Source organism: Vidua macroura, chromosome 3 (assembly GCF_024509145.1).
Source record: "Vidua macroura isolate BioBank_ID:100142 chromosome 3, ASM2450914v1, whole genome shotgun sequence".
Taxonomy (NCBI): domain Eukaryota; kingdom Metazoa; phylum Chordata; class Aves; order Passeriformes; family Viduidae; genus Vidua; species Vidua macroura.
The window spans coordinates 49,588,502-49,614,831 of NC_071573.1; the positions used below are offsets into that span (position 1 = coordinate 49,588,502).

At 37.8% G+C, this 26,330-nt stretch overlaps 1 protein-coding gene across 1 annotated transcript in view; it reads right to left on the bottom strand.

Moving 5' to 3' along the window:
- Positions 1-26,330, bottom strand: part of GRM1 (glutamate metabotropic receptor 1) — a 179,472-nt gene that overhangs the window by 59,204 nt on the left and 93,938 nt on the right. The window contains exon 3 of the mRNA XM_053974124.1: positions 9,199-9,434. Within this exon, the coding sequence (XP_053830099.1) occupies positions 9,199-9,434 (236 nt within the window). The remainder of the gene's footprint in view (positions 1-9,198; positions 9,435-26,330) is intronic.

A 26,330-nucleotide genomic window follows, 5' to 3' on the forward strand; every position in this document is an offset into this window, starting at 1 on the left:
AAACAATTGATTTCTAGGAACAAGCCAATTTTTGTTTTAATTGTGTGCTTTTGTCCTCACCATTCTCCTGATAAAAGTTTAAATCATCTGTGGCAATCTGAGCAGTCAGGAGTGGCCCTGTCTCTCTTTAGGCACAGGAGATAGGAGCCTGAAGGAGGCACAAGGGAGCATGATTCAGGTGTCCTCTTCCTTAGTAGCACCATCAGTTTTTCCATGTAATGAAGAAGAGTGAATGTCACAAGCCTACCTGAGGATTTTTTAATCCCAGAAGTGCAAGCTTTTATTGTTAAAATCCAGAATGGAAAAGTAGGTGTAGATTCAGAAAACTTTTGTCATATGCTGCTGTAAATATGCATGGTTCTGCAAACTGTCTTCTATGACATTTACAAAGGCACATGTCATTTTTTTGTTATGGGTCCCAAGAGAAGAAAGATATTTATTTTTATTGTATACTTATAGACAGCCTGGTTTAAAAGTATTTTTGGAAATAAAAAATATAAGATAAATATAACTGTTTTTTTCCAAGCATGGACACAAAGAGCTAGAACCAAATGAACAAAAACCTGGCTGTTACATCTTTTCCAAATGATCCACATGATTTATCACAGATAAGCACATTATTAATCCTCCTCATCTTTAAGCCTTAAAAGCTGCCTGTAACATTGGGAAATAAAATGAAACTACAACTCTCCTGTCTTATCTGCTGTAAAAAAGACTTGACTAAGAAAGATAACAACTAGAGTATTTTCAGACAAGTGGTCCCCAGTAGACTTCGATCTAGGTGCCAATGAAATTGCAATCAGCTTTGATCAGTCCTGGGATCACTAGGATCTTCTGCCTCATACTGAGCAAGAAAGAGTCTGATACAGGACCTAAATAGGTAATGAGAATGCAAAGCAGAGGTGACCACTGACAAGTCACAGGATACTAAATGTACAATATATTTTGAAGAAATTATGGCATGTCAATAGCTTAATTCCTTCTTCAAAAGCTTAAAAATATGTCTCCTATACACCACAAAGGTAATTTACCAGCAGTGGCTGACTTGCCAGAGTGCACAACAGCCCTTATAATTATTTTTTCTGAATCATTGTAGTGGCAGTAATTCCTACTGTAGGTGCTTCTGCTGATGAAAAATCTCATGGGACAGGTGCTCCATGGGGGAGCCCAGCAGATGTTGAGATAAAAAGAATGTTCTCAGAGAAACACCTACACATTTGTCTGACACAGCAGGATGAGCCCTAATAATGTCTGCTGGATCTAATTTGTCCAACTCTGGAAACAACTCAGACCAGCTCTCACTGGAAATGCATTCACTCCTTCAGAAAAGTGTAGAAAAATCAAGTAGACATCTGGAGTATATTGTCCACTGAGATGAGAAAAGGAGAACCTCATGTCATCTCATATAGATTTATTAAAAGTAGGGTGCATCTTGAGAAAAAAGTTCATGATTAAGAGAAGCTCTGAACTCCATTATTGGTGGCCTGGATGTAATCTGAAAGATGCATTGGCCAAGTACAACTGTGTCTCAGGATGGGAATACACAGACGGATGTCTTCTGTCTTCCCACCTGTTGCAATAAATGCAGTCAAGGATGACTTTACAAACAAAACCAGAAAAACAACCATCATGACAGGGATGAACAGAGACCCTCATGATCTTCTAAAAAAGATGTTACTATCCTTGTCCTTTTTTCAGCCAAAATCATTGGGAGGGGCTGTAGCCAAGACTGTAATGTTATTTGATATCATCTTACATCATTGCCCAGGTGAGAGAAAAGGATTTTCTCTTATGTTCTCCTCCTGTGGGAGAAAAGGTGGTATGGTGGGGAAGAGTTGGTTGGTATTTGTTGTAGTTTTTCATGTAAATCACCTCTTCGTTCCTTTGTCTTATACCTTCCATTGTTATTATTGTTCTCCTGTTGTTCATTTATTTCATTTTTGTTTCCAGTAAATTTTTCTTATCTTAACCCACGACTTTCACCTTTTGTGCCTCTAATTCTCAACTCCATTCCTAGACCAGGAAGGGGAAGGGGTGAATAAGCGAGTGGCATCTGGTTTGGGAGAGTTTTGGCAGGGGCACTGAACTGGGGAGTACCATTTTTAAACCACAGATATCCTATGTCAGAAAAAAAAACCCTAAAACTTTTCTTTAAAATTATAAGAACTGTGTGTTTGATTGGGATAAAACAAGTTACTTTTTAATGAGTGGGTAATAATGCTGGCAAACACTTAGGGATGCTTTTCAGAGAAATCTTAACTAGAGGCTAACAACTCCACCTGACTTCAGAACCAACTGTTGAAATGATTGGATAATAGTCCACAGATATAAATACACTATTTGAGCTGGTATGTTCATGTAACACTGTGCTGCTTTTTGTATTGCTGTGTGGGTCTCTAATACCTTAACTACCTCTGCACTGTGCTCCACATCTCTTTCAGATTATGGCCATACCAAGCATAGTCCAAGATCTTTAGAGTCACAAAATAATCTGTATTCCCTGACATTTTTATCTCAAGAAGCATGGTTCTGCATTATTCATACCAAAGCATAAATGACTCTTCTGGAATATTTAGTCTTCTTCCCAAGCTTCTTCTGCTATCATTATATTCTGCTCATGATTTAATATAACAATTTATGGTGGTCTTTCAGAGCTGGCCAGGTGTGGTGAAAGTTTATGTCTGCTGCAGAAAGGAGGTGGGAAAAGATACAACTTCTTAGGACCAAATTTCACACAAGAATGGGGTGGACATACAGATCCTTGGCAGGAGTGATGGCAAGCAGCATCCTGTAAGCAGGATGGTAACAACAGCACAACCAGTGACTGAGGCATGTGATTATCTACCACCATCCTTTACTTGGCACTCATCAGGCTGCACCTAGAACATTGCATATGGTTTGTGAATCCCTAATACAGAAAGACACTGATAACCTGGAGTACCTGCAGCAGAGGGCCATCAAGATGATCTGGAGCTGCAATCCTTGCCTTTGAGGGCAGACTGAAGGGCCTGGGCTTGTTCAGCCTGAAAGAAGAGATGGCTGCAGGGGAACCTTACAACAGCACCTCATACCTATGGGATGGTTATGAAGAAGAGAGAGGCAGTTTTTTCATAGTGAGGTCTGGTGGAAGAATAAGAGATGATAGGCATAGCTTGAAATAAGAGAGGTTTAGACTCTCTCTTTAGATATGAGGCCAAACTTTTTCACATTCAAGCAGTGGAACAGGTTGCCCAGACACACTGTGCCACCTTGGAGGTTTTCAAGGCCTGATCAACCTGGTCTGAACTGATGACTTACCATGCTTTGACAGGGAGTTGGACTACAGTCTTCCTGAGCTACCTTCTAGACTGAATGATTCTATGATCCTTGTGACTCTGGATGCACTCAGACTGATTGCTTGCAGTTCTCTTGGGCCAAGACAGGAATTAGCAGATAAAGCAATCCTTATGGCATGACCAAAGTATGAGTAAGCATCCTAAAAGGAACTTGGACTATGACTTCCTTTGGAGCAAAAAAATCTACATTTCTTGTTCTTATCTGCAACAAATACATTCACTGACAAATAACCCTTCTTCACAAAGATCAATAGAATCAATGAATGAATCATGAATTGCCCACTTTGTTCCACTTTGCTCTATTGAAAAATGTTTGTGCTGATTGCCTACCAATGTATTTTGTTGTCCCAGCAGATGAACTGCCGTGAGCATAATCTGTTATTTGCATCAGTTCCATTACCAATTTCATAACTGTCTCTTGTGGTGTAGAGGAGGACTCAGCCCACCTGGTTTACATAAACTCCAGCCATTGTATTATCTGCCAGGAGGAGAATAAGGCATTCTGTAAAAGGGCTTTTAGACATCCCTACAATTGTTTGCACTGCACTGAGTTTTACATCATTTTTGTGTATGACTTGCATTTAATTTGGCCTATGTGGTCTCACCACATGCAACAGAGAAAGATTAGCCAGTGTATTTTTGTGTGGAAAAAAAAATCAAAAAAACACTTCCATTTGGGCTATCAGATCAGGGAGGAGAAAACATCCTACAAGTCTGTTGGAAAAATATCTGAACTCTGTTGCCTGACGTACACAGTCTATCATCTAACCATGCTATCAGTGTACAATCTGCAAAATGCAGAAAAGGCTGAGTTTTCTAATGAACTGAGATAAGTAGGAACTCTTTCTTGGGGCAGTGCCTGAGGCTGTGTGCTGAGGCAACTTTCTGTCAGGTCCATCCTAAGTCAGATACTGTCTTAGTACCTCAAATTCAGAAAGAGACTTTTTTGTTACAGTTAAAACACTCTGTTCTGTTCTGACTTTTCATCTGAAGGGTATGAATAATGGTGTGAATTTCTGAATTCTGCTATGTGTCGGGGGTCCATGCAGAGTTGTAAGACATTGTTTCTGTAGGAAACAATGTCTGTTTCCTACAGACTATAGCATCTACATAGGATACGTTACATGTAACTTAGTGGCACAGACAATTTAAGAACAACTTTGTACTGGAAGTGGTTTTGCCACGCTAGATATCCAGGAAACTCTAGGAGAATATCCATATACAGATATGTGTTTTCTACTGTGGTACGCTGACTTCAGCTGGCTGGCAGGTGCCCACCAAGCCACTTTCTCACTCCTCCTCCTCAGCAGGACAGGGGACAAAAATATATAAAATTAAAATTAAAATCCCATGGGTCAAAATAAAGGTAGTTTGATTAAAAAAAACCCAATGACCATGTATGGAAGAAAAGGAGAATGTATTCTCTAATTCTGTCAGCAGATGATGTCCAGCTGCTTCCTGGGAAATACAGCCTCAGCATGTTGCTTCGCAAGACAAATGCTTTAATAACAAACACTCTCCCACCTTCTCATCCTTTCTCTCATCCTTTATTGCTGACGACCACATCATATGGTGTGGGAACTGTAGTCAGTTTAAGTCAACTGGTTTTGCTGTCTTGCTCACTCCCAGCCTACCAGCATTTGAGGGTGGGGGTATGGGGTGGGAGAGAGCTTCAATGCTGTGTGAACGCTGCTCAACAGTGCCCGAAAAAACTGGTGTGTTACCAACACTTTTCTAGCTACCAACACAAAGTACAGCAGTATGAAGGCTGCTGTGGGGAAAGTTAAGCCAATCTCAGCCAGATCCAATACATCCATATGTAATAAAATTTCTATACTTAAATCCTATTGAGGAAGAATATTTCCTATAGGAGCTGGAGAAAGACTGAAGGAGAGAGGGATAGGGAAAGGCATTCCGTTACAAGAGGCACTTGGCTAAAACATTGCAAAGAATGAGTCAAAAAGAGCTCCCACTCATTTGGCTGCCACCCAAGTGGGAAAAGTAAGTTGTTTAATTTTTGCAAGAAGGGATGATCTAAATGAGCAGTAACTGCAACAGTCTTGATGGATTTCTTCTCTTCCCAAGAATTTTTTGCTACTATTACTTAGTTCTAGTAATCCAGATGAGCTATTCTGAAATTGTGGCAAACTGTTAGGCATCCTACAGCCTTCATGGAGTAGAGAACACTCGGACTTGCTTCCTGCCAATAGTGCTTAGAGCAGATATATATATTTTTTTTCCCCTCAAAATATGCGTGTACATTCAGGGCTCAGTGTAATATGAGAATTTCTGAAGGACAACATCAGTCTTCTCAGAGACTGAATGAGGGAATTCCAGTAGTAATTCCTGTCATCAGAGAAGGGAGATTTCTAGGAACTATCTTTCCCTTGCTTCATAGGGAGTATGCAATCCTGAGCTAATGCTGACTCAACAGTAACAGGGTCCAAGAAATTGCAGATGCAGCAGCTGTAATTGCTTGATGAGAAGTCCTTGCCTATCCATGAATGATAAAAATTGAAACTCACATGCCAGTGGCAATTCTGAATAAATTACTCAGTAAACTGATTAGATTGTATGTGAGTAAATTATAATAGGCAGGCAGTAACTGAAAATTCTCAACAGATACGAACTTTGCTACTAATCTCCTTTTCAAAACATAGATAGGTTGAAATATTATGAATATATTTTAATAAGTTATTCAAAGAACAACACTGCCTTTTTTTTTTTTCTTGCTTCTGTCTGCTCCTAGGAAACCCCTTGTTGTGTAAATACAATTACACTATGCTTGCCTATCACAAGAACTTTTTTACGTGGTTCTTTTTTTCTTAATATAGTTTCCTGAGATGTTAGCTCGCCAGACATGGAACACAAACTTGAGCAGTATTGCCTTCGATAATTGCTGTCTATGTTAAAGTATGGGTGTGTTTTGTTCTCAGTAAGGACTAACAGAGCACTTCTGTAATACAAAAGAGGTCATGACCCAGAGATAGTCACAACACCTGTTAACAATGTGCATGGACTCCTGGGACCACAGGGGACTCAGTTTTTTCCATGATGCATGGCCCTACGTGCCTTTTCATGGGAATATTGAGGTAGGAGAAAAAGCTCTTCGATATACTGGAGATCAGGTGCTTGATACCAGTACTGGTTACTGATTATTTTCCTAGGTGGTACAGAAGTGGCAGCAGTACTTAAATTTGTAGTACTACAAAAATCACATAATCTATTGTCAATTTTAATGGGTTTCAAATATTAGTGATAATTGTTTATTGAGCATCATGGATTTTCTTCTTCAAATTTGTGTACAGAGATACTTTGTGAAGGAGGGGAGAGGCAAGAGACTCCTTTATTTTAACAGAGAGTTTGTGAAAAGTCCTGCCTCCAAATCTGTGAGAGATAAAGAAGGCTGTTTCTTGGCACTATCATACTAGACATCCTTGGAGAGAAAGTCTCCACCAAACAGCTTTGAAGCTGCTAGTATTTAAAGTAATATTCTTAACCTTCTAGAAATGTCAGATAAAGATATGTTCACAGAAAGCTTTGGCGGTGCCAGACAGTCAGCAGTCAGATCTATGTAGTTAAGTCCCCCACAGATTTCCTGGGGACATGGAGATCTCTTGATTCTGTAGGTATGTCATTATTGGGAAAGATACCTTGTGATGCTTCCCTTTGTTGTCTTGAGACTATGGATTTTTTCTAGTTGTGTGTGATAAGCCTGAGGGTTATCAGTGGTACATCACCAGATTTAAGTGCTGATTTTTTTTCAGCAAAGCCTAAGAACTGTCACATATTTTGAGGTTTCATGCAAAAATGGACAGCTTTCTAGAGGAAGGAAAGATGTCTGAATGCCTGACTTGACGCTATTAACTGTCAGAGTCTACCAATGTAGACAAATGATTTTGTGTTTCACTAGTATTATCAGAATTTAGTGCTCCCTGACACCTTGAGAACCCAGAACACTGGGCAGGCATGCGATGATACCTCTTCAGAACTTCTCCAACATCCAGTGATCTCAAACCTGGGATATCCTGAAAAGTTTGGGGTGAGATATTTTCTTAATAAAATAGCCTCCACTGCTTTTCTTCCATGATTTTCTTAACCTTATTTTTTTTTGATTAAGTACAATTTTATAGTCTACAGTAATCACTGTCTGAAAACTCACCTACACATTCTGTGCAGAAGTACCCCATGTTGACATTTTGAAGTCACCACGTGGGGAGTTCCCTTGCCTTTGATCCACCAGAAAAAGGGTGACTGTGACGGTTCACAATCAAGTTTTTAGTTTCATAACCAAAGAAAGGCTGGATAACAAAGTACTCATGTTTATAACAGCTGCTGAAATGTCTTGAAATTGAACCTTTGTTCATCAGCACGAAATTTATTTGTGTAAATGGAATGAACAAAACCATGCAATTTTAAGTTTCTTTGCTTAAAAAAAAAGGCTGTGTGTTTGCACTGTGAATAAATCATTAAATTCTCTTTAGCAATTTTTGCCCCTGTTGGCCTATATCAACTTCTTTGTCTGAGCTGAAGCATTTCTAAAGCAGATTAACTGTTTACACAAAAAAAAAAAATCAATATTCTGGTGAAGTCCAAAGTTAGTAACTAATTTGAGGAGAAATTATCGGTATAAACTCAATATGGATTTAGCCTGTCTGGCCTGCTATTAGTCCTCCAGCACCCAGACAGGCCAGCCTGGCTGCCAGTCAGCACATCAGGCCAGTTTTAAGTCAGTGACAGCATTTGGTGATGTGTCTCAATGGTGAATAGGAGAACTGGGGAGAAACAAAAGGTACTGTGGAAGTCCTTATAGGAAATATTACTGATAGAAAAGGGAAGAACTAGAAACTATAGTAATGCAGCTCAGAAAGCATGAGAAGACCAACTGAGATTACTGCTAAGGGATACAGGAGGTCAAAATGTAAAGAATATGACAGAAATCAATGAAAAGTAAGGCTTCATTAGTTTTGTTTCTAAGAAAATAACTTCCTTACTATTGAGCACACATTTTTGACTACAAATTAAATATTTGCAAACTACAAACAAAATATTTGCAAAAATCATTCAGCAAGTATTTCACAGATATGTAATAATCTCCCACTTAATTTACTAATAAATTTACTCTTACTATTTTAGTTCATTTTCTCAGATTCTGAATGGAAGAGAAAAACTGTCTATGCACAGTTACATTTCCCTTGCTATGAGGTAAGAGTTACTTCCATGTGTAAGACATGTTTTTTATGTGAATGCTATATAATAGAAACAAACTGTATATGTTTTAATGGGTTAAGAAAGAAAAAAAAAGGTAAAGCAGATTACTGGTCAAGTTTAAAACTCATCAATTTTCCTTAAAATTGTTTTTCTGCCATAATATTGTCTGTGAATTTCCTGATTCCTTAGTTGATCAGAAAACCTGACTTTGAAGAAAAAAAGTATAAATTTGTTCTTATTTTTGTTAAAGTTTTATGGCTCTTTATTTTTTACAAGCCATATTACAAACTTGGGCACTCAGAATTAGCATAGGCCTAAAACACAAAAGGGGAACAAGTCACTCTATAACAGAGCAGAACTAAAGAACTTGAGAGAAGGCTGTGCAACCAGCACCAGATATACTCCCACCAGAGCTGGGATTATTATCTTTACAACTTGAGGTCACCATCTTTCTTTTCACAAAATAAACAAAATACTCCAACAACAAACATTTAATTAAAAACAACCAAACAAACAAGAAACCCCAAACAAAAAACCAAACAAAAAGCCAATAACAACAACAAGAAAAACCCAAACCAGAACCACAGAAAACTTTTTGCCAGAGCACGGATTAAAAAACCGGAACAAATATTTAAAATGTTTGACAAGTTACCAGTGCAATTCTTCTGGAAGTTGGGATTCTCTAGCGGGTGCCCTGGAATGCGGCACTGAAATCTGTGCTGCCAGAACTCGGGAAACCAGGGGTTGCGGGTGTTGGTGTCCAGCCGCAGCTTCAGGTAGTAGTCATCAAATGCCAGCACCTCGGGAGACTGCAGCTTGATAGTAATGCCTCCATTTGCCTCGGGCTCATAACCTTCAATGACCTCATCTCTGTCTGCCCAGCCGTCACTGAAAAGAGGCAAAAAAACGCTTATTACACAAAGACAGAGAGCTGGTTTTGAAAAAGCAACCAGCCAAAGGCAGGCTGGCACCCTTGGAAAGCAGTGATTAATGGGGAATCTAAAGATGTAAAATTCAGGCAGAGAAAGCAGAGAGATAGTGACTTGTAATGAGCAGTCTGACTGATTTCATGTGGAGTCCTCATTAACTCATCCAGAATAATGAGGTTTTATCCTTGTCCTTCTGGAAAGGTTATTTAGGCATAGCTTGTGCTGTGATATCCCTGTGACTGAAGAGATTCTGCTTAATTTCTGCTGTCCTGTAAGAGGTGGAAATCGAGAAAATTATTGCTGTTGAATAGAAAAACAAGCTAGGATACTGGATTTTTTTTCAAAATAGACCTCAGCCTGCATGGATCATACAGCTAGAAGAGCAATTCAAATCAAACATGTGAGAATTGCATTCTGTTGGAAGAGAATAGAGTGAGACTACTCCACCCAACTAAAAAGAAAACAACATGCTATTCTCCCACTGCATGGGATTTGTGATAACATGCTTTTTTTTTTTTTTCCCCTCATCCTTCTTCTTTTTCTTTTTTTTTTTTTTTTTTTTTTTTTTTTTAATTAAGAAAGAATGGCTTTCTACTTTACTTCCCTGTTTGTTCATATGTAAGATTCTTTTGAAAACTCAAGATAAAGCTCTTTCTTGACAACATTATTTCATGGAAATTCTATCTTAAGAGGTTTGAGTAAAGTCCTTTGGGCTTAGCAACTGAGCTTTAGTTTAGTTCTTTGGTTCTTTCTCTCCTTCTTTAGGAGTCCATTGATTTAGTGTCATTCTCCAGTTCTTATTAGCATCCCCTAAGAACAGTGCTTTTACTGTCTAATTTAAGTGCAAATATAAGTCAGCTATTGCTTAATCTTAAAATGTGGGCATGTAATGAGAGAAATAGATTTTTCTGGCACCTCAGATATAGGTCTATTGCACATAGAATCAAATCAGCTGCACTGCTTCTCTGAATAGCAGACAAATGAAGCACTTCCAGCAGCAAAGAGCTCAAGAGGAAAAATGCAATTCACCACTGAGAGAAGTCTCAGATTCACCCAAAAGAGGGTTGCATCTTGAATTCCAGACAGACTGAAAGAAGGTCCTTGTTAGAAGCCTTTTACACACAGCCTTGACAGAAGTGTTGTGGTGCAGACCATTACCAGCTGAGGGCATTTATGAGACATTCAGCACAATTGTGCCTGGGTCTCCACAAAAGAAAATATAGATGATTTGAAGTAGCAAGCTCTGTCACTGTCCTGGTCAGACAGCTGTAAAGTGACTATGTACTGCACATGTGTGAGCTTTTGGTCCTCAGCCACCAGACTAAACAGCTGCATGGTTTACTTGGCATTCACATTAACTGCTGCATCTCTGCTCTAAGCACCCAGAAAGAAAATGGCAGTTTTCCATGAAAATACAGGAAAACCCATGTAGTAAATTCTCTCCACATCTAAAACACAAAACATTCCTCTATTACGGAAGTTATTTGAGACATGGGGCATCTGGCAGTGCAGAGTAATCAATATATTCCTTTCAACTTAGTCTCAGGATCTCACAAAACACAATTTTAAGATAGCACACCATGGCACCTTCAAGGCAGGATTTCTTCTTTGTTTCCCCCTTTACCAAGGCCTTCCAGTAAGAATCACACAAAATTTCTGAGTTTACAAACTGCTGACAAATATCTGCATACAGCATGAGATACATGTGTGTGCCTGTTGCATTTCAAATGCAGTATGAAAGCAAAGAGCTGGGGGAGATGCAGGGTGTAGGTCACAGGAGGAAGACAGTGATTTTGGAAATCTCTCTGTCAAGCTGGTCCTGGCAGAAGCTGCTGGTCACTTCTTCCCACAGCCTGGGGTGCAGGTTACTCAGTGTCTTGTACCAATACAGCCCAAGTGATACCCACCTGGCTCAGTTTTGGCCTGACAGCTGCACTTGAATTGCCACAGGGGTGCACAGAGTTAAAAACCTAAAATTTGTCCATCCCTGCTCCCTGCCCAAGCAGACTTCCTGAAATTCTGGAGAGGGGAAGATGCCATGGTTCAGCATCTCTGCATCCCCCCACTCTTCACTTGTCCATATGCTGAAGACAAATAATAAAATGTACCATGCTCCCCAGACAACTTCATAACAGACCATGGTCTAGGTAATCCTGATCTAGATAACCTACACAAAGGTAAATCCATGAAAATTAATTTTCTGGATTTCACATAATTCAAGATGGAAATTTTTACTAGAGAGGAGAAAAAGACAAAATATTTATTTTTTCTTATGTGGGGGAAAACTAAGAAAGCAATCATTCTTACAGCATGAGTAATTAACTCCTAATTGCATAATTACCTCATTATTTTTCACAGTGTTTTTGGCTTTCAAATGGTAGACTCAAGCAGAAACATTAGCAAGACACAAAAATTAAGTAAATTGAGCCATTTTTTTACAAGACCTTGTTGAAATGAGTTAGTTTCACTACTGCTTGGACTCCTACTAGCCAAAAAATAGATCTTTATTTTTCCTCTCCTCTTTCCCAATATGTTTAGCTTGGAAAATGGCCACATAAACTCTGAAGGCAAAACGGAGCAAATCTGCAACACAAGAGAAAATGTATTTTGAGTTCTCTGAGGGCAATTCACTGAAAAGTTCCCCTAAACTGGAACACAGACTGTCACCTAATGTTTCTTTGTCTCTTTTTTGGCCCCAAATATTTTTTATTCTCTCTTCAACTTCCTCAAATTGTTAAATCTGTCTGATAAGTTTTATCTTCAAAAATGTGAAGAAAAAGCCCTGGAATCAAAGAAAAAAGGTTCATAGGTATTGAAGCTCATATGGGAGCTTTGCTCTACTTTCAGTAAAGTCAAGGAAGCAAAGAGGAATCCTCTGGTTTCTTAGGGGATCCATGCCATCCTGGCAGCTGCAGGCTGACTGAGCTGAAATTTGCCCTGAGTGGGATATGCAGCCCTACCTGCAGCTGTAGGAGGATTATTAGAGACCCAAGATCCTTTTATAACATCTTTCTGGATTCCTTTTTGCTGTTTATATACATGTCAAAAAAAGATTGTCTGAAAGGACTACACCCCTGGTGTCATATGAATAAATGGATAGTGGTCCAGAAGATGGTGGGGGAAAAAAAGGACATTTTTATTGCTGGGTAACTGCATGATTCTGATGGTCAGATGATAGTGTGTCAGTGACAGAATCACAAGACCAATAGCTGAGTCAACATAAAAATGAAATTTCATTTTAAATGGGAAGCACATACTATTCTTTTGTTGTCAGAATAAGTACATTCCACCTACTATCCTCCTTTCATCCTGCTGAATAGCAAGTAGCACTACACACAGCACTTTTTGCTAGCCTGTCTTTCTGTGCCTTTGCTACAGATTTCAGGAGGTGGCCCAATATCCATTACCCAGACTGTCATCCCTGGTAAGTGTCCATGCGTGTGACAAGCTAGCCTTGAAATGTGTTGGGTATCTTGCGCAACTGTTGATCTGAAGCTCTGTGAGGGAGTTTAAAGTGTGATGACAGAAACAGTGAGGGAGGGAAAAGCATGTGGGTGTCAAACTAGCAACCACTCTTTTTGCTCTTAGGAGAAAAAGAACAGCTTTTGTTATGGTTTTGTGGTGTTTATCACAGTCAAAATGGTCACTGATGCTCTGCAAGCTGCTCTTGGTCCAAGTCCCAGTCTGGTGGCTGACATTAATGATGCCAAATCCAAGTTTCAATGCTCACTCAAACAAAAATCAGGTGGAAAGGGAAAAAGCTCAAAGCTACCCCAGAGGATTGGAAGTCCTAGTTCCCACTATCACAGATGGAATTTGAAGAAACGAAGCTATTTTTTTCAGTTTACTGTTCTGTTAATATGTAACAATGGACATCACTGAATTGTGGCTTAAGCATCTTAGCCTCCCTGTATTTTCTGAACTGCAGTCCCATATATTCTTGTGACTGAAACACTGGGAGAAATTGAATGGATTTCCAATTTCCTCTCTTCCAAGCATGAATACTGTCAGCTGCTCTTCACAAGGGCTGATGAGACAACCAGCAATCAGCCTTTCTATTTTCATCTCTTCAGAGCTTAACTCTTAAGTGATGCAGCAGCAGCTCTGCTTCTCAGCACAGTGCTCAGAGAGTTACTCATCCAGATGCTTTTTCCAAACAGGCAAACCCACAAAAGTAAACACACTACTGTTTATGAGAACTGCTTTCCCTGTGATTATTGTCGAGTTAGTATCCTTTCACAGGCAAAGAAAATGAAGTACATTTGTTAGTCACGGATACTGACCGGCAATTTGATCCCTGCACCCTTGAATGGTTTGATCTGACTGACCAAAGCTATAGAGGGCAATTGATTTAGAGTCGTCTGACTGGAGAGCTGCAACTCCCTTTGCATTAATGGAGGTTATGTTTTCTTAAGAAGATTTCATTCATTATGAGACATTTTCTTTCTCTATGGACAAGTTATAAAAGAGAAGGAATTAAGACCAAGAAGCCCTTTTAAATGCTAAATGAATTATTTCTGCAATAATCCTTCTGCCTACAGTAGATATTCTTGCCATTATAAAACCAAATAAATCAATCATATTAACATATTTTCTATCTCTTTAGTTTCAAGTATTCAACCTTCACAGTAGCTCCCTGCAGATATCCCATTCAAATAGGCTGGCAGGGAACTAGGTGACTGTAACAGGCTCAGAATCTACTTTCTTGCCTTGCCTCCTTTCACAAAACTAAAGTCCACGTCAGTACACCTCCCCTGTCATGTTAATATATATCCCTGCAGATCCCAGTGCTGAATTCCTTCTTGCCACACTCTCAAGGCTGCCAGCTGGCCTGCTGTTCTGTCAAACTTCTAATGCATTTAAGGACAGCACCACTCAGAGAATTCAACATTCAATAAAGTGCCACGACATTTTGTTGATATGTTAATATCTGTATTTTTATAAACAATTATTTTATGCTCGATTATATACATATTTTTAAAAGGCTGGACATTTTAATTGGAAAATGCTTTTTGCAAAACTGTCTTTCTGTGTAGTACTCAGATGCTGCTTTTTTAGAGGCTCAGACACTGCGTATGTAGGGGTATTTCAAAATGCTACAAAACCCAAAATAGTGATAAATAGCATTTAAATAATTTGTTCTTTGATTCTGGCAAATACCAGTGGTCTCAATTTCCAGAACTGGTCAGACATGGAAGCCTGCAAATTTCACTTTCTCATTTTATAAAAGTCTTTTCTGACAGCATCCCACTGGAAAATCCTGCACACATTCTCCTGTCTGCATGCAAGAGTTGTACATCTCCGCTTCTTTACTGGCAGAATGGATGGAAACAGAGCTCAGCATAAGGCCAACCCAAAAAGCAGAGGTGTGGCAAGTGGAATAATTTCATAGGGAAAAAAAATCAGTGTTGCCACTGGCTATGATCATAGGTGGCAGAATCAGGCCCAGAGTTACTCATTAACAGTAGCTGACTGCTCAGCTGCTTTCTTCTGGGAATAGATTTTTTTTTAAGAATTCTTTATTTCACCAGCCTGATATGAAGAAAAAATTATCTTATTATGAAAGAGGATGGGCCTATTCTCTAGCAATAAGGAGCACTACCAAAGATACTCAGTGTCTGTGTAATACATGCTTTAAACAGAAGATGCCATGTAAAGAAAATTGAGACTGTCCAATAGTCACAAGTCAGCAACTCACAAAGTGACTTTCCTCCTTAGGCGTATGCATTGTCAGTCAATCCCAGCAGTCAGCAATGTCAGCTAAAGGGTGATGATCATTACTGCTAATGAGTATTGTTGCAAACATGGGAAACAAAAGGCCATTTTTTGCACTTTATCTAATTCACCAGAATTACACACTTGCATTGAAGGGTGGGAGACCTTTCTTTAGTTGCCAACCAGGAATTTTTAGAAAGTGTAGTTTTACTTTTACGTGTATTATCAGTCCTAACAACATTAGGAAATTAATCCCATGGCTACAGATAAGCCTGTATGTCACTGCCGGCAAGAGCAGACTGAAAGGCTGTGTACTGTCAGTCTGTAACCTGAGGCCTGCTGACTACTGACTGACCTCCTCAAAACCAGAACCACTAAATTTTCTCAGCTGAAAGGAAGGCAAACAGGTGATAATATGCAAGCATAGAATGGCAATCATAGAATGGACTAAAATGAGCTGAAAGCATGGGAATATGCATACTGGAAGCATGAGAAGAAAACTCCTGAAGCGCCTTCTAGGAACGCTTTAGAAAGCAAAAAGTAAACAGAAGACTGCTGCCTTGACAATGTCATGCACACACAAAAAAAGGTACAAGAAAAGCATTTGGTGCCAGACTGCGCAGATTTTAGACTGAGAACTCACACAGCACTACTAGCGCACTGTGGGCTGTAAACTTCCCATCAACTAGAGACTGAAGAGTATGTCAAAGATCCGAGTGACAGAGGAAGAGATGGGTATGATTTACCAGTTAACCCGGCTCCATTTGAGACAACTCTTTTTACCCATTATGGTTCATCTCTAATATCCTGCAGGAGGTGCTATGTCATGAGAGAAATTGAGATAGGAAGTTTAAACAGTTGAAAAGTAATTCCAAGGCCACTTCCTGCAAGTGATTTGTCACATTTCTTGGTAAAATTTCTGTTCTTGTCAGGTTCTGCTTCATGATATTGCGTACAATATTTTTCGCTTCCCATTCATGATTACTGAAGGCTCACAGTCACAGTAGCACATTTGTTATTATATTTCACACAAAAAAAACCTCTTGGCAAGGGCTTGAATCTTTTATTTAGTCAATCAGAGATTTTTTTTTAAAGAATTGTAAAGAACCTAAAGTTGGTAAATGACAGTTCACAATGTTTCAAATTATCATTATTCACTTCCGTGTGAATGTTCAAAGTTTTTGCACTGTTCATTTAAAAATGTAGATTATAACCTTGTGGACCATGATGGATTGTATTTTGCAAATATGTATTTACGAAGGTTTTAATTATCATATGTGGTGCATATATTTGCATGCAATTTGCATAATGTAATTTCACTGCCTATCATGCAGGCAATATCTTGGAGAGTCTTTACTGTGAAGACTCTTGATATGTTTGGCATTTTTAAATGTAGTTGCTGCTTTTATGCAGGAAAGATTTTACCATTCTCAAGGCTGCACAATGCTGTATATCTTGGAAAATCAGCAACCATTCATTTATTCTCTAAGGCAATGGCTGATTTTTCAAAAGGGATGCACATGCTTTCAGCACAGACTGACAAGTGGATTAAATCCTTGCTCTGCATGTTTGAAATTCATAACATGAGGCATCATGAAAGCACAGTATCTTTTTCCAAATGGAAGCATGCGTGTAGAGAAGAATATCTAATTTTAAACAAATACACACAAATAGGAAATTTTAATCTTAGCATCGTGCCTCATCTAAGGTGCTCCTGGGCTCCAATATCACAGAAATACAGAATCACAGAATAAGCTGAATTGGAAGGGAGCTGCAAGGGTCATCGAAGTCCAGCTCCTGGCCCTTCACAAGACACCCCAAGAGTCACACCAAGTGCCTGAAAGAATTGTCCAAACACTTCTTGAATTCTGTCAGGCTAGTGCTGTGACCACTTCCCTGGGGAGCCTGTTCCAGTGTCCAACTACCCTCTGGTATCCAGCAGATATCCAGTGCCCAACCACCCTTTTCCTGATATCCAACCTAAACCTCCCCTGACACAACTTCAGCCACATTCAGTGAAATCAAAGATTTTTACCATCTTATTAATACACATAAATGTAAAAACAGAGATGTTTAGCCTTGCATCTCTGTACCAGTTCCTGGGGATTTTTTGTATCCCCTTGCTGCTGCTTTGCTTCGATATATGTGCAGGAAGACTCCATCAAAAAATTAATATGGATAGTAAGGATACAGTCATTCCTGCTATAAAGAGCCCAACTGGAATCCCTTTTCAGGATGGATAATTAGGAAGAAATATTGCTGCTGGTTCTTCCAACCTGTCTGAAAGTTAGAGACTGAGGTCTTTTCTCTGCAACCATGTAAAGGCATCAAGGGGAATGGAATCATTCCTGCCTCTTCTCCAGCCAAATACAGTCTTGGGCCTGGATTTGAACTGGAAAGAGAGATAACATATGGAATGGAAAGAGTCTGGAAATACACGGAAAAATATCTATAGTTATATAAATATATATAAATACAGGAAAGAGATCAAATAAACACAAGTCTCCTTCTTTGCTCCATGTCACTCCATCTGACCTTGCTGGATGCTTGGATGTTAATTTTTTGCACTTATGAAAATAATAAATCATAGATGTCTTCCCTAACCACAAGCAGAAAAAGTGGAAGCATAGTTCCTTTCTTCCCTTCTTGCTTTGTTTTTGAGGTCCTGCTGAGGAACAAGAAAATAGAGAAACATCTTAGGATCCCATTTCCATTTTGATACAAACCATACTTTCAAAATAGCATGAATTGTAGCCTTTCAATTTCTCCATGATGGTTGCTTACTTTCACAGGATAATCCAAAGTTTCCCTTTAGGGTTTATATTTTTAGCTGATTCCCTCAGGCCATCACTTACTGTAACCATCTCATGTTACAAGAGTTAAGAGAAATACACAGAATTTATAGGCCTTTTCTCAATATAAATCAAATTTCAAATATGAAGACCTAAAGAGTATGTCCCATGTCTTGCATTAGCTTGCCATTACTGGTTTGCATATCTACTATTTTTCATATCTGCACAAGGTTTCTGGAATGCCTTTTCCACACTCATGCTTGAAAATGGAACCTTTGTTCAGGAACTGCTATTTGCTTTGCTAGCCCTTTAATGAAGCTGTGTCTGCAGAGGAACTGGCAGCTGGAGGGAAGAGCCCATTATCCATTCCATACCAACGTGTACTAAAATGAGCTTTGAAAGTCAGATTGAATAAAATGAAGAACAAAAGAAGTATGATTAAGCCCATGATAAAAATCACAAAGCTCATGAAGATATTAATCAAAGTTATCATATATTAGAATATCTCCCTAAATGACTGTTTCTAACAAAACTATTTTAAATTTGTCCTCATCTGCCATTCTCTCTTTTTCACATTCTGTGCATAATTGAACATCCAGATTACTATGAATGTTTATGAGTAATATAATTTCCACTCAAATATTTATAAGTCATTCATTTGAAATAACATATTGATATGGGAAATATCAAATTCATATTATGCTAGTGAGTCTCCTAAGCCCCTAAACCATTCTAGTGAGAGAATCAAGTAATACTTTAAGGCATGAATAAATAAACACAGAATAAATAAAATTATTAAACTTCAATAGCCTACTAGCACAGTATTGTATAGTCTCAGTATAGAAAAGCTCATGAACTGCTAGGAAACCAGAAACCAATGAATAATTTGAATAATGAATTCACCTGAAAATTAACCAATCTTTTAATGAACAATTGCTGAACATTAAACACATGTAATACCTTGAATATTTTTATAATCCATTTGGTTCAGACAATTCTATTATACTTGACCTGAAGCAAATGTTAGAGAGCATTTAAAAATGTAAAAACATATTATTGATTTACCTTTCTGCAATTACTGACATCTTAAAGTTGTACGTGTCTATTCCTGTAGCTATACACTTATGAAATAAGAAATTTAAGAATAGTCCTATGCTTGTCTAAACCACATTTAGTTCAACACCACCTGGCTAACCTCTACACCTTAGAGTTCCTGTAGCAGCAAGCAGAGCTAGAGTAGGACAGTAAGAGTCTTTTAGGCATTTAGGTCTCAGATATCCAGTCCACATTAAAACCAAAAAGGTCCGGAATATAACTGGAAATTATCAGATATCTTTCTCAGAGGAACCTCTGAAATGTGCTATGTTGTTTAAATGTACTTATTAAAGACCAGATCACGAGTTTATCATTCAGATTGTTCAAGTGTTATTCCTTCCAGGTGTCATGCTCACATCACAGAGAAAGCTAGGATTGCAGATACTCACTGGCATAAGGAAAAGGTTCACACAGGCTCCTGCTAGCATGCAGAAAGATGTTATAATATTGCATCCCACAGTAACCTCATTTTGGAGCATGTGGGGCATGGAATAGCCATAGTGAGGTGCATATTTAAATGCTGAGTTTGCCTGCAGCAATACCTGCCTACCCTCCTGACTATCTAAGGATTGGAAAAAGCAGCTATTAAAGCCTTTTTCTTTTAAAATAATGATTAATATGCAGACTTACTCAAGTGTAAATATAAGTGAAGATTTACTAAAAGTCATAGGTTTCATTTTAGGTTATGCTAATCAGAAATTTATATTGAAGATTTTATAAAAAAATATTTAAAACCCATTTATTGGTTATAAACAATAAAAATTGTGAACAGATGTACATTTAGAAAGAGTAGAATGATTTGCCAAAATCTTGCTCACACTAGATGTACTCTTACAGGTACTTGAAACATGCTGAAAACTACAGGAGTAAGAGAGTTTCATATACTTTTTATATGGTCAAGCCAAACTGAAATTAAGTAAATGTACATTGAGGAAACTACTGACATTTCATTAGACTAAATAAAATACAAAAATGCATCCAAGTCACAACTGAGAAGGCTTCCATTCTTCAAAGTGCCTAATTTATGAAATCACCAAATTAATGCACAATATAATCAAATTAATTTCAAAACAGACAAAACAAATATTAATCCTTGTTAGTTCTGTACTAGAGACTGAGAAGACATCTTTTTTCCTTCTAAATCCCAAGTTGTACGTGAGTGAATTGGAAGATTTCTTCCAGGCAATATGTTTGGATAGCTTTTCTGATATCAGATATTTTCCTGATGGAAACTTGTCTTAATGACCATCTGTCCCAAAAAAAGATGAAGGCTTTGCCTCTGATCTAGAAGCTGTGTTTGTACCCTTTATTTATGCAGTCATGGAATAATTTATGTTGGAAGAGATCCCTGGAGATCTTATAGCTTAGGAAGATACACAGTCTATGCAATCTCCTTTAAGTAATTTGTCTCATTCCTGTCATTTTCTTTGGATCATTAGAGTCATGTAACTTGGGAGACAACAAATCTGCTACTATAAATTAAGTTTTACACTTCTACTTAGGAAGATAAAGCTTCTTTTATATTTCATTAATCTATTGACCCCAGAGTAATCAGTGTGTTCCTAGGATCAAATTCTATTAATTAGTGATGATGTAACAACTTACTAATGGAAAACTGAAGCAAGCTTTTTAAAAATAATACCTGATTTTGCTGGCTTTTGAACAAAGGCACAACTGTGAAAAATTAACTTGACTTTCCTCCTACAAGATACAGCAAGAGAGAACTCTGCTTTTCCTTTCATGAATCTAGACAGAGAAGAAGAATGTGCATGGACCAACAGAAAACACATACTTGTCAATTGCTTCATGCAGTATTGTGATATGCAAGGAAATCTGAAAGCAACATGCAGAAACTTGTCTTGAGTAAAATGATGCATTTTTGGACAAGGAAAGGTAAAAGCCAAATGGAATCAACTAAAGCCTGCTGTCAGGATGCTGCATGGGCCAGCTACTCCTTGGGGAGCTGGGAGCTGAGAGGGAGCCCTGGGCAGGGCCATGCCAGCCAGGGCTCAGCCCAGCTGTGTCCAGGCCAAGACAGCCAGGGATACCCAGATGCTATTGCCAGGTTCAGCATCCATTCTGCTTTCAGCCTTTTGAATGACTTTTAAAATCTCTTAAATAGAGATGGGAGACATTGCCTGCTTAGAGTTTCTGTCCCACAAGTACAACTGCTACAGTCATCACAAACATGCAACATGTCCAGGCAGAAGAGAGAATGGCCCTCGGGACAACAAACCAGACCACTGTCATTTCCTGAAGGCAAGAAAGAAAAGGAAATTCAAAACCATGGAGAAGGTGACAAGTCCCCAGTGTTGTTATTTCCTTTTACTCTATGGCTGAATGACATGCAAAAGGTTTAGAATAAATCTCAAAAAAAAAAAAAAACAAACACTTACAGTAATCTACTCTACCTCTATCAACAAGTTCTGAAATCAAATTTTTAAATCCATGTTTATACATGAAAATCAGAGAAAAACCAGTTACTTCAAGGGAAGCATTCAAAATAAAAAAAAATACTTGCTTATATTCATCCATTGAAATACCAACAAAACCTACAGAATTTAAGGTTAAGTCACATGCAAGTTAAGAGAAAAGAAACAAAACAAAAAAAAAAAAAACACAAACAAAAAAAAAAACCAAACAGAACAACAAGAAGAAGAAAAACAAAAGCCCAAACAGAACAATGTGGGGAGGAAAAGGAAAATAGCCTTTTCAATAAAATACTCCTGTGGGACAAATGCAAAAACAGCAGTCTGAAACTTTGACTAAAAGGACTGCTCCTCACAAAAAGGTAGAAGGGATAAAGGAGGAAAAAAATCAATGGAAGTGGAGAGAACAAGATAAAGAGCTCTAGACTTTCTGTATTATGTCCTGTGAGTTGTAAGTGAAGGAATATTGCACAGTTGGTACTACCTCAGGAGAAACCTGGGATGTGATTAAAAGCCAAACAGGCAGAGTGCTTTCATCTGCTTCCTGCTGTCTTAGGACAAATGTTTGAGTTTTCCAAGTCCCCTTTAATCTTCCACTGGTGGCCACCTGTGCTTAGTCCTGTATTTTCCTCTCTACTTGATTTCTGGTGCATTAAAACTCCTTCTTTCCCATTCCAGTGAGAACAAAAGCATGGGGAATTTTAATGTGCCCAGTCAGGAGGAATGGACACAAAGGGAAGTCCTATAGAAGCCTGAGCCTTGAGGACCCAGCAATTCTACATGGAGCAAATTACTTATCCCTTGTGAATACCATGGGGTTGAGTCTGGATCCTCTAACTGTGCTCTGGTAACACCTACTTATCTGAGGGATACAAAAGGAAATAAATGAGATTGCTCAGGATTAGTAAACTTCAGTCAGTTAGAGAAATGAAGGAATATGAGGGTAGTATCAAGGTCACTTCAATCATGGTGCTTTTCAGAAAGTCCATGGTAGGCAGAGGACACAAAGTTTGGGAAAGAATGCAGATGTGTCAGTATTTTGAGGGTCTTAAAGAAGAGTGCATAAATACAAATATATAAAAACATTGGCAAGGAAATAATTTTCTGAGTGAATTAAAACTGAGAGAAAACAGAGGGGGGAAAGGAAATACAGTAAATTCCTACATGGCAGTCAATGTAATTTGAAATATAAATACTTCATAACCTATTCAATACATATTAATCATATTTCCAGTTGCAGGAAAGGAAAAAATATTTAACCTAATGCCCCATTTGACATATATTTAGGAAACAATACTAATCGAAACAAGAGGGAAAAAAATTAATACAGTACCTTTATGAAATAACATGTTTTTACTTAAGAGGGAATAAAAATAGAAACATTCACCAAATTAACCATTACCTAAAATCAAAAACTGTTTACTAACTAATTAGAGTAATTTTTTTTTTTCCTCAATCCTGTGGTGAACTTCCCTCTGCAGTTGCTATTGGAGGAAGGTGATGGGAAAGCTGTGCAGGTGTGAAAGCTATGTGTCATCTATATAGCAACCACAGATAAAAGCTAAAAGGGAATTTACATGAAGGGGAATGAACTCTATTTGCCAATCAGTTTTCACCTGTCCTCTAAGCCTTCTTTGCTGTGATATAGGGCCACGCACTCTGTCCTGGACAGTGACCCCCACTATGGCCAAGCAATCCTTGCCACCCCACCCTTTCCTCTTTCTCATCTCCTTGTCTGTTATTTCCCCAGTTATTCTTCCTTTCTACACTACACAACCTTCACCCTTTCACACTGTCTAGATAATGGGACTTCATTCTATGGAAGCCCCTAGATATCACCATGATTTAAGTGACAGAGGAATGTTAAACTTCTCAGCCACTATTTTGTGCATGAGAGGCAGTATCTGTTCATGGGCAGCCAGTGATTGCACACTGAAAACTACATTTTAATCCCTACTGAAATACTACAAGTAGGAGGATGCTGCATCAGTTAAAAAGAATTAGCTGTGAAAGGTTGGCATTGTATTAGTGGGAACTACAAAGCTTTGGCAAAGAAAGAACAGAGCTATCCCTGGAAGTCTGACTCAGTACAAAAAATGAAATTACTACAAAAATGTTATTTATTTCCATCAGCATCAAGTTTAACTGTGCTATAAGAAAAATAAACACCACTAAAATATAAATGCATGTTTGTATTCTGAATAACAATTAAAAAAATAAATACAACTCTTTAACAAAATTAGAGCTTGAGCCAGTATTTGTCACAGAGCTACTTGAACTGTCTAAAAATGTAAGGGGTAGAACAGAGTAACACTCTTACTGTGAATTCAGTTATGACTTGGAAACTATATTTTTGCATAGAAAACAAAAGGGAAACAGAAACTATATATTGATGATAGAAGTAAAATATCACTCCCAAAAAAAGATACCAATCTGTCATATTGTAGTCATGTATATATACGTTATATATGTTATGTATGTGTACCATATAATTCTGCCAGCCAAGAAAACAGGAAGGCAATAAACAATTCTGGAGAGAAAAAAATGTACTTAACAGTCAAGGAAATTAATATTTACTAGGTCAATTTTTACTACCTTGTTGGGGAAGTCTCTACCTTAGTACTCAAAAACTGTGGACATAAATGAATTCCAGCTTAGGTCTGTGTTGTCTAATATCCAAAGGGAGTAGAAGAATGACTTTATTATGTGTCTGTCTAATCAATGTCCAGAAATAGCAAAGATTATTTTTAAGGGCAGGTTTGACAGAGAAGTGTGTGGTGGGAATTGGTTTGATAAGACAACCTTTTAAAATGCTATATTCAGGAAATCCTTAGAGAAGCTCATACCAGTATTCATTTGACAGCCTTCTCTGTAAAAAATCTTTTTTCTCTTTAAAGAAAATAAAAATAAAAGTCATGAAGCTCGATAAGGACAGATTCGATTTCCTCCTTTTTTTTTTTTTTTTTCATGAAAGCATAAGTCTAATTTACCAAGCCTGGAGATTTTTGTTATATTGAAACAGAAGCTCATTTAAAACCAGCGAGATCATCCAACAATAATGGAAATATATACTGCTGCTCCATTGTCCTCTCTGACACCACCTTTACCACATACCATCTCATCACCATAAACCAACTAACATTAGCCCACATTAGTCATTAGCTGATTTGCAAAGAACTTTCTGTTTAATAATTTATAAAGAAAAAACAATACCAAGAAAAATTACCTCTTTTTACTGCTTCAGAAAAAGAGGTGAAGAAAACTGCCTATCATACAACAGCAATTTATTCTGCGTCCCAACTAAAACACAGTACCCAAAATCAAGATGCTTCATCCTCAGAAGTGCTGCAGTGTTGAAGCATTTATTATTGACTCTTCACATCTTCAAGTCCCTGTGATTTTTACATTACCAATAAACCAAATACCTGATGATCACAGGCTACACTCTTGTAAGACATGTAAAAATTATTATCAATTACAATACACAGTATTTTCAGAGACTATTTAGAGCCTTCATTGCTTATATATTTCATTTGTTGAGGCTTTCTTTGAAATCATGAGAGTTAAGCAACTGCTTTATATTAAATGAAAATGAAGATTCTTGTGTTGATGCATGCTTCCAGTAACTAAAATAGAACAGTAATACAAAATAATTCAAAAAATTAAAAAAAAAAAAAGGCAGCTGCTCTGTCCTCCAAGGACAGTGAAGTACAGTTAGTGAGCTAAGTGCACACATGACACTAGGGCTAGGAGAAACCACAGTGTTTCATTCCACAGTTTGCTCAAGTCAGTTTCCCAGAAAACCTATTCACAAATATCAGAAAATATTCATGCAAGATATACCTGCTGCATAGTATTTCACTGACAATATAAAGTCATTCAAAATCCATCTTAACTTTGTATCTTCATAGTACAAAGCTCCTCGACTTCTTAGACTGGTCCTACAGGCTCATGACAGTTTTGTAGCCCAGAAGGACAGACACCAGCTACTCCTTAGTGTGATACTAAATCCCTAATTATTCAGCTTCTTAATGTCAGCTCTTTTGGGGCATGGATCTGAAACAGCCACTGCTATCCTGGCATTACAGAAAGAAAACAGCTTACAACATCTCAAGAATGTGTGGGATAATTATGGGTATAATGTCTAAGTTTAATAAAAGAGTAAAATTGTTTATTTTCCCAAGTTGAAAAGAAAACAAAGGGTTTATTTTCTCTTGAATCAAAAAGTCTTTGGAACCAAGAGTGCATCTGAGATCTGATATCTAAAATAAGATGGAAGAAAATAAAAGGAGATGGAAGTATTATTAGTGATTTGGTTTACGCTTTAGACTACTGGGACTTGCTCACTGCTGCATGATGGCAAGTTTGAAAATTTGCTTCTAGTTTCAAGCTTCATATCTACATAGAAATACACCCAGAATTCTTTTCATCCCCTCCTTTTACATGTTTTTGTCAGTATTGTATACATACAACAATCTTCTTCAGCATGCTTTTACACTAATTTCTTTACATGCAAAACATAAACTTGAATCTTTCTTCTGCCTGTTTACATCCTTGGCATTATTTGCCTCTTTGTTCATTTCTACATTTGATTTCTTTCTCTTATATCAGCAGCTATGTGTGCCATGTCCTTAAATACTTTTGCCTGTGTGTGTCATCTTCATTTGTCTTGAGAAAAATTTAAGCAGCAGCTAGTTTAGTCATTTTAAGCTCATTATTTGCTATCTTTATTCATGAGTTTACTTCCTTCCTGCTATTTATTTTTTCTCGTTGTTATTGTATAAGTTTCTCAGATTTTTCTTAACAAACCAGCTATCTCCTTTT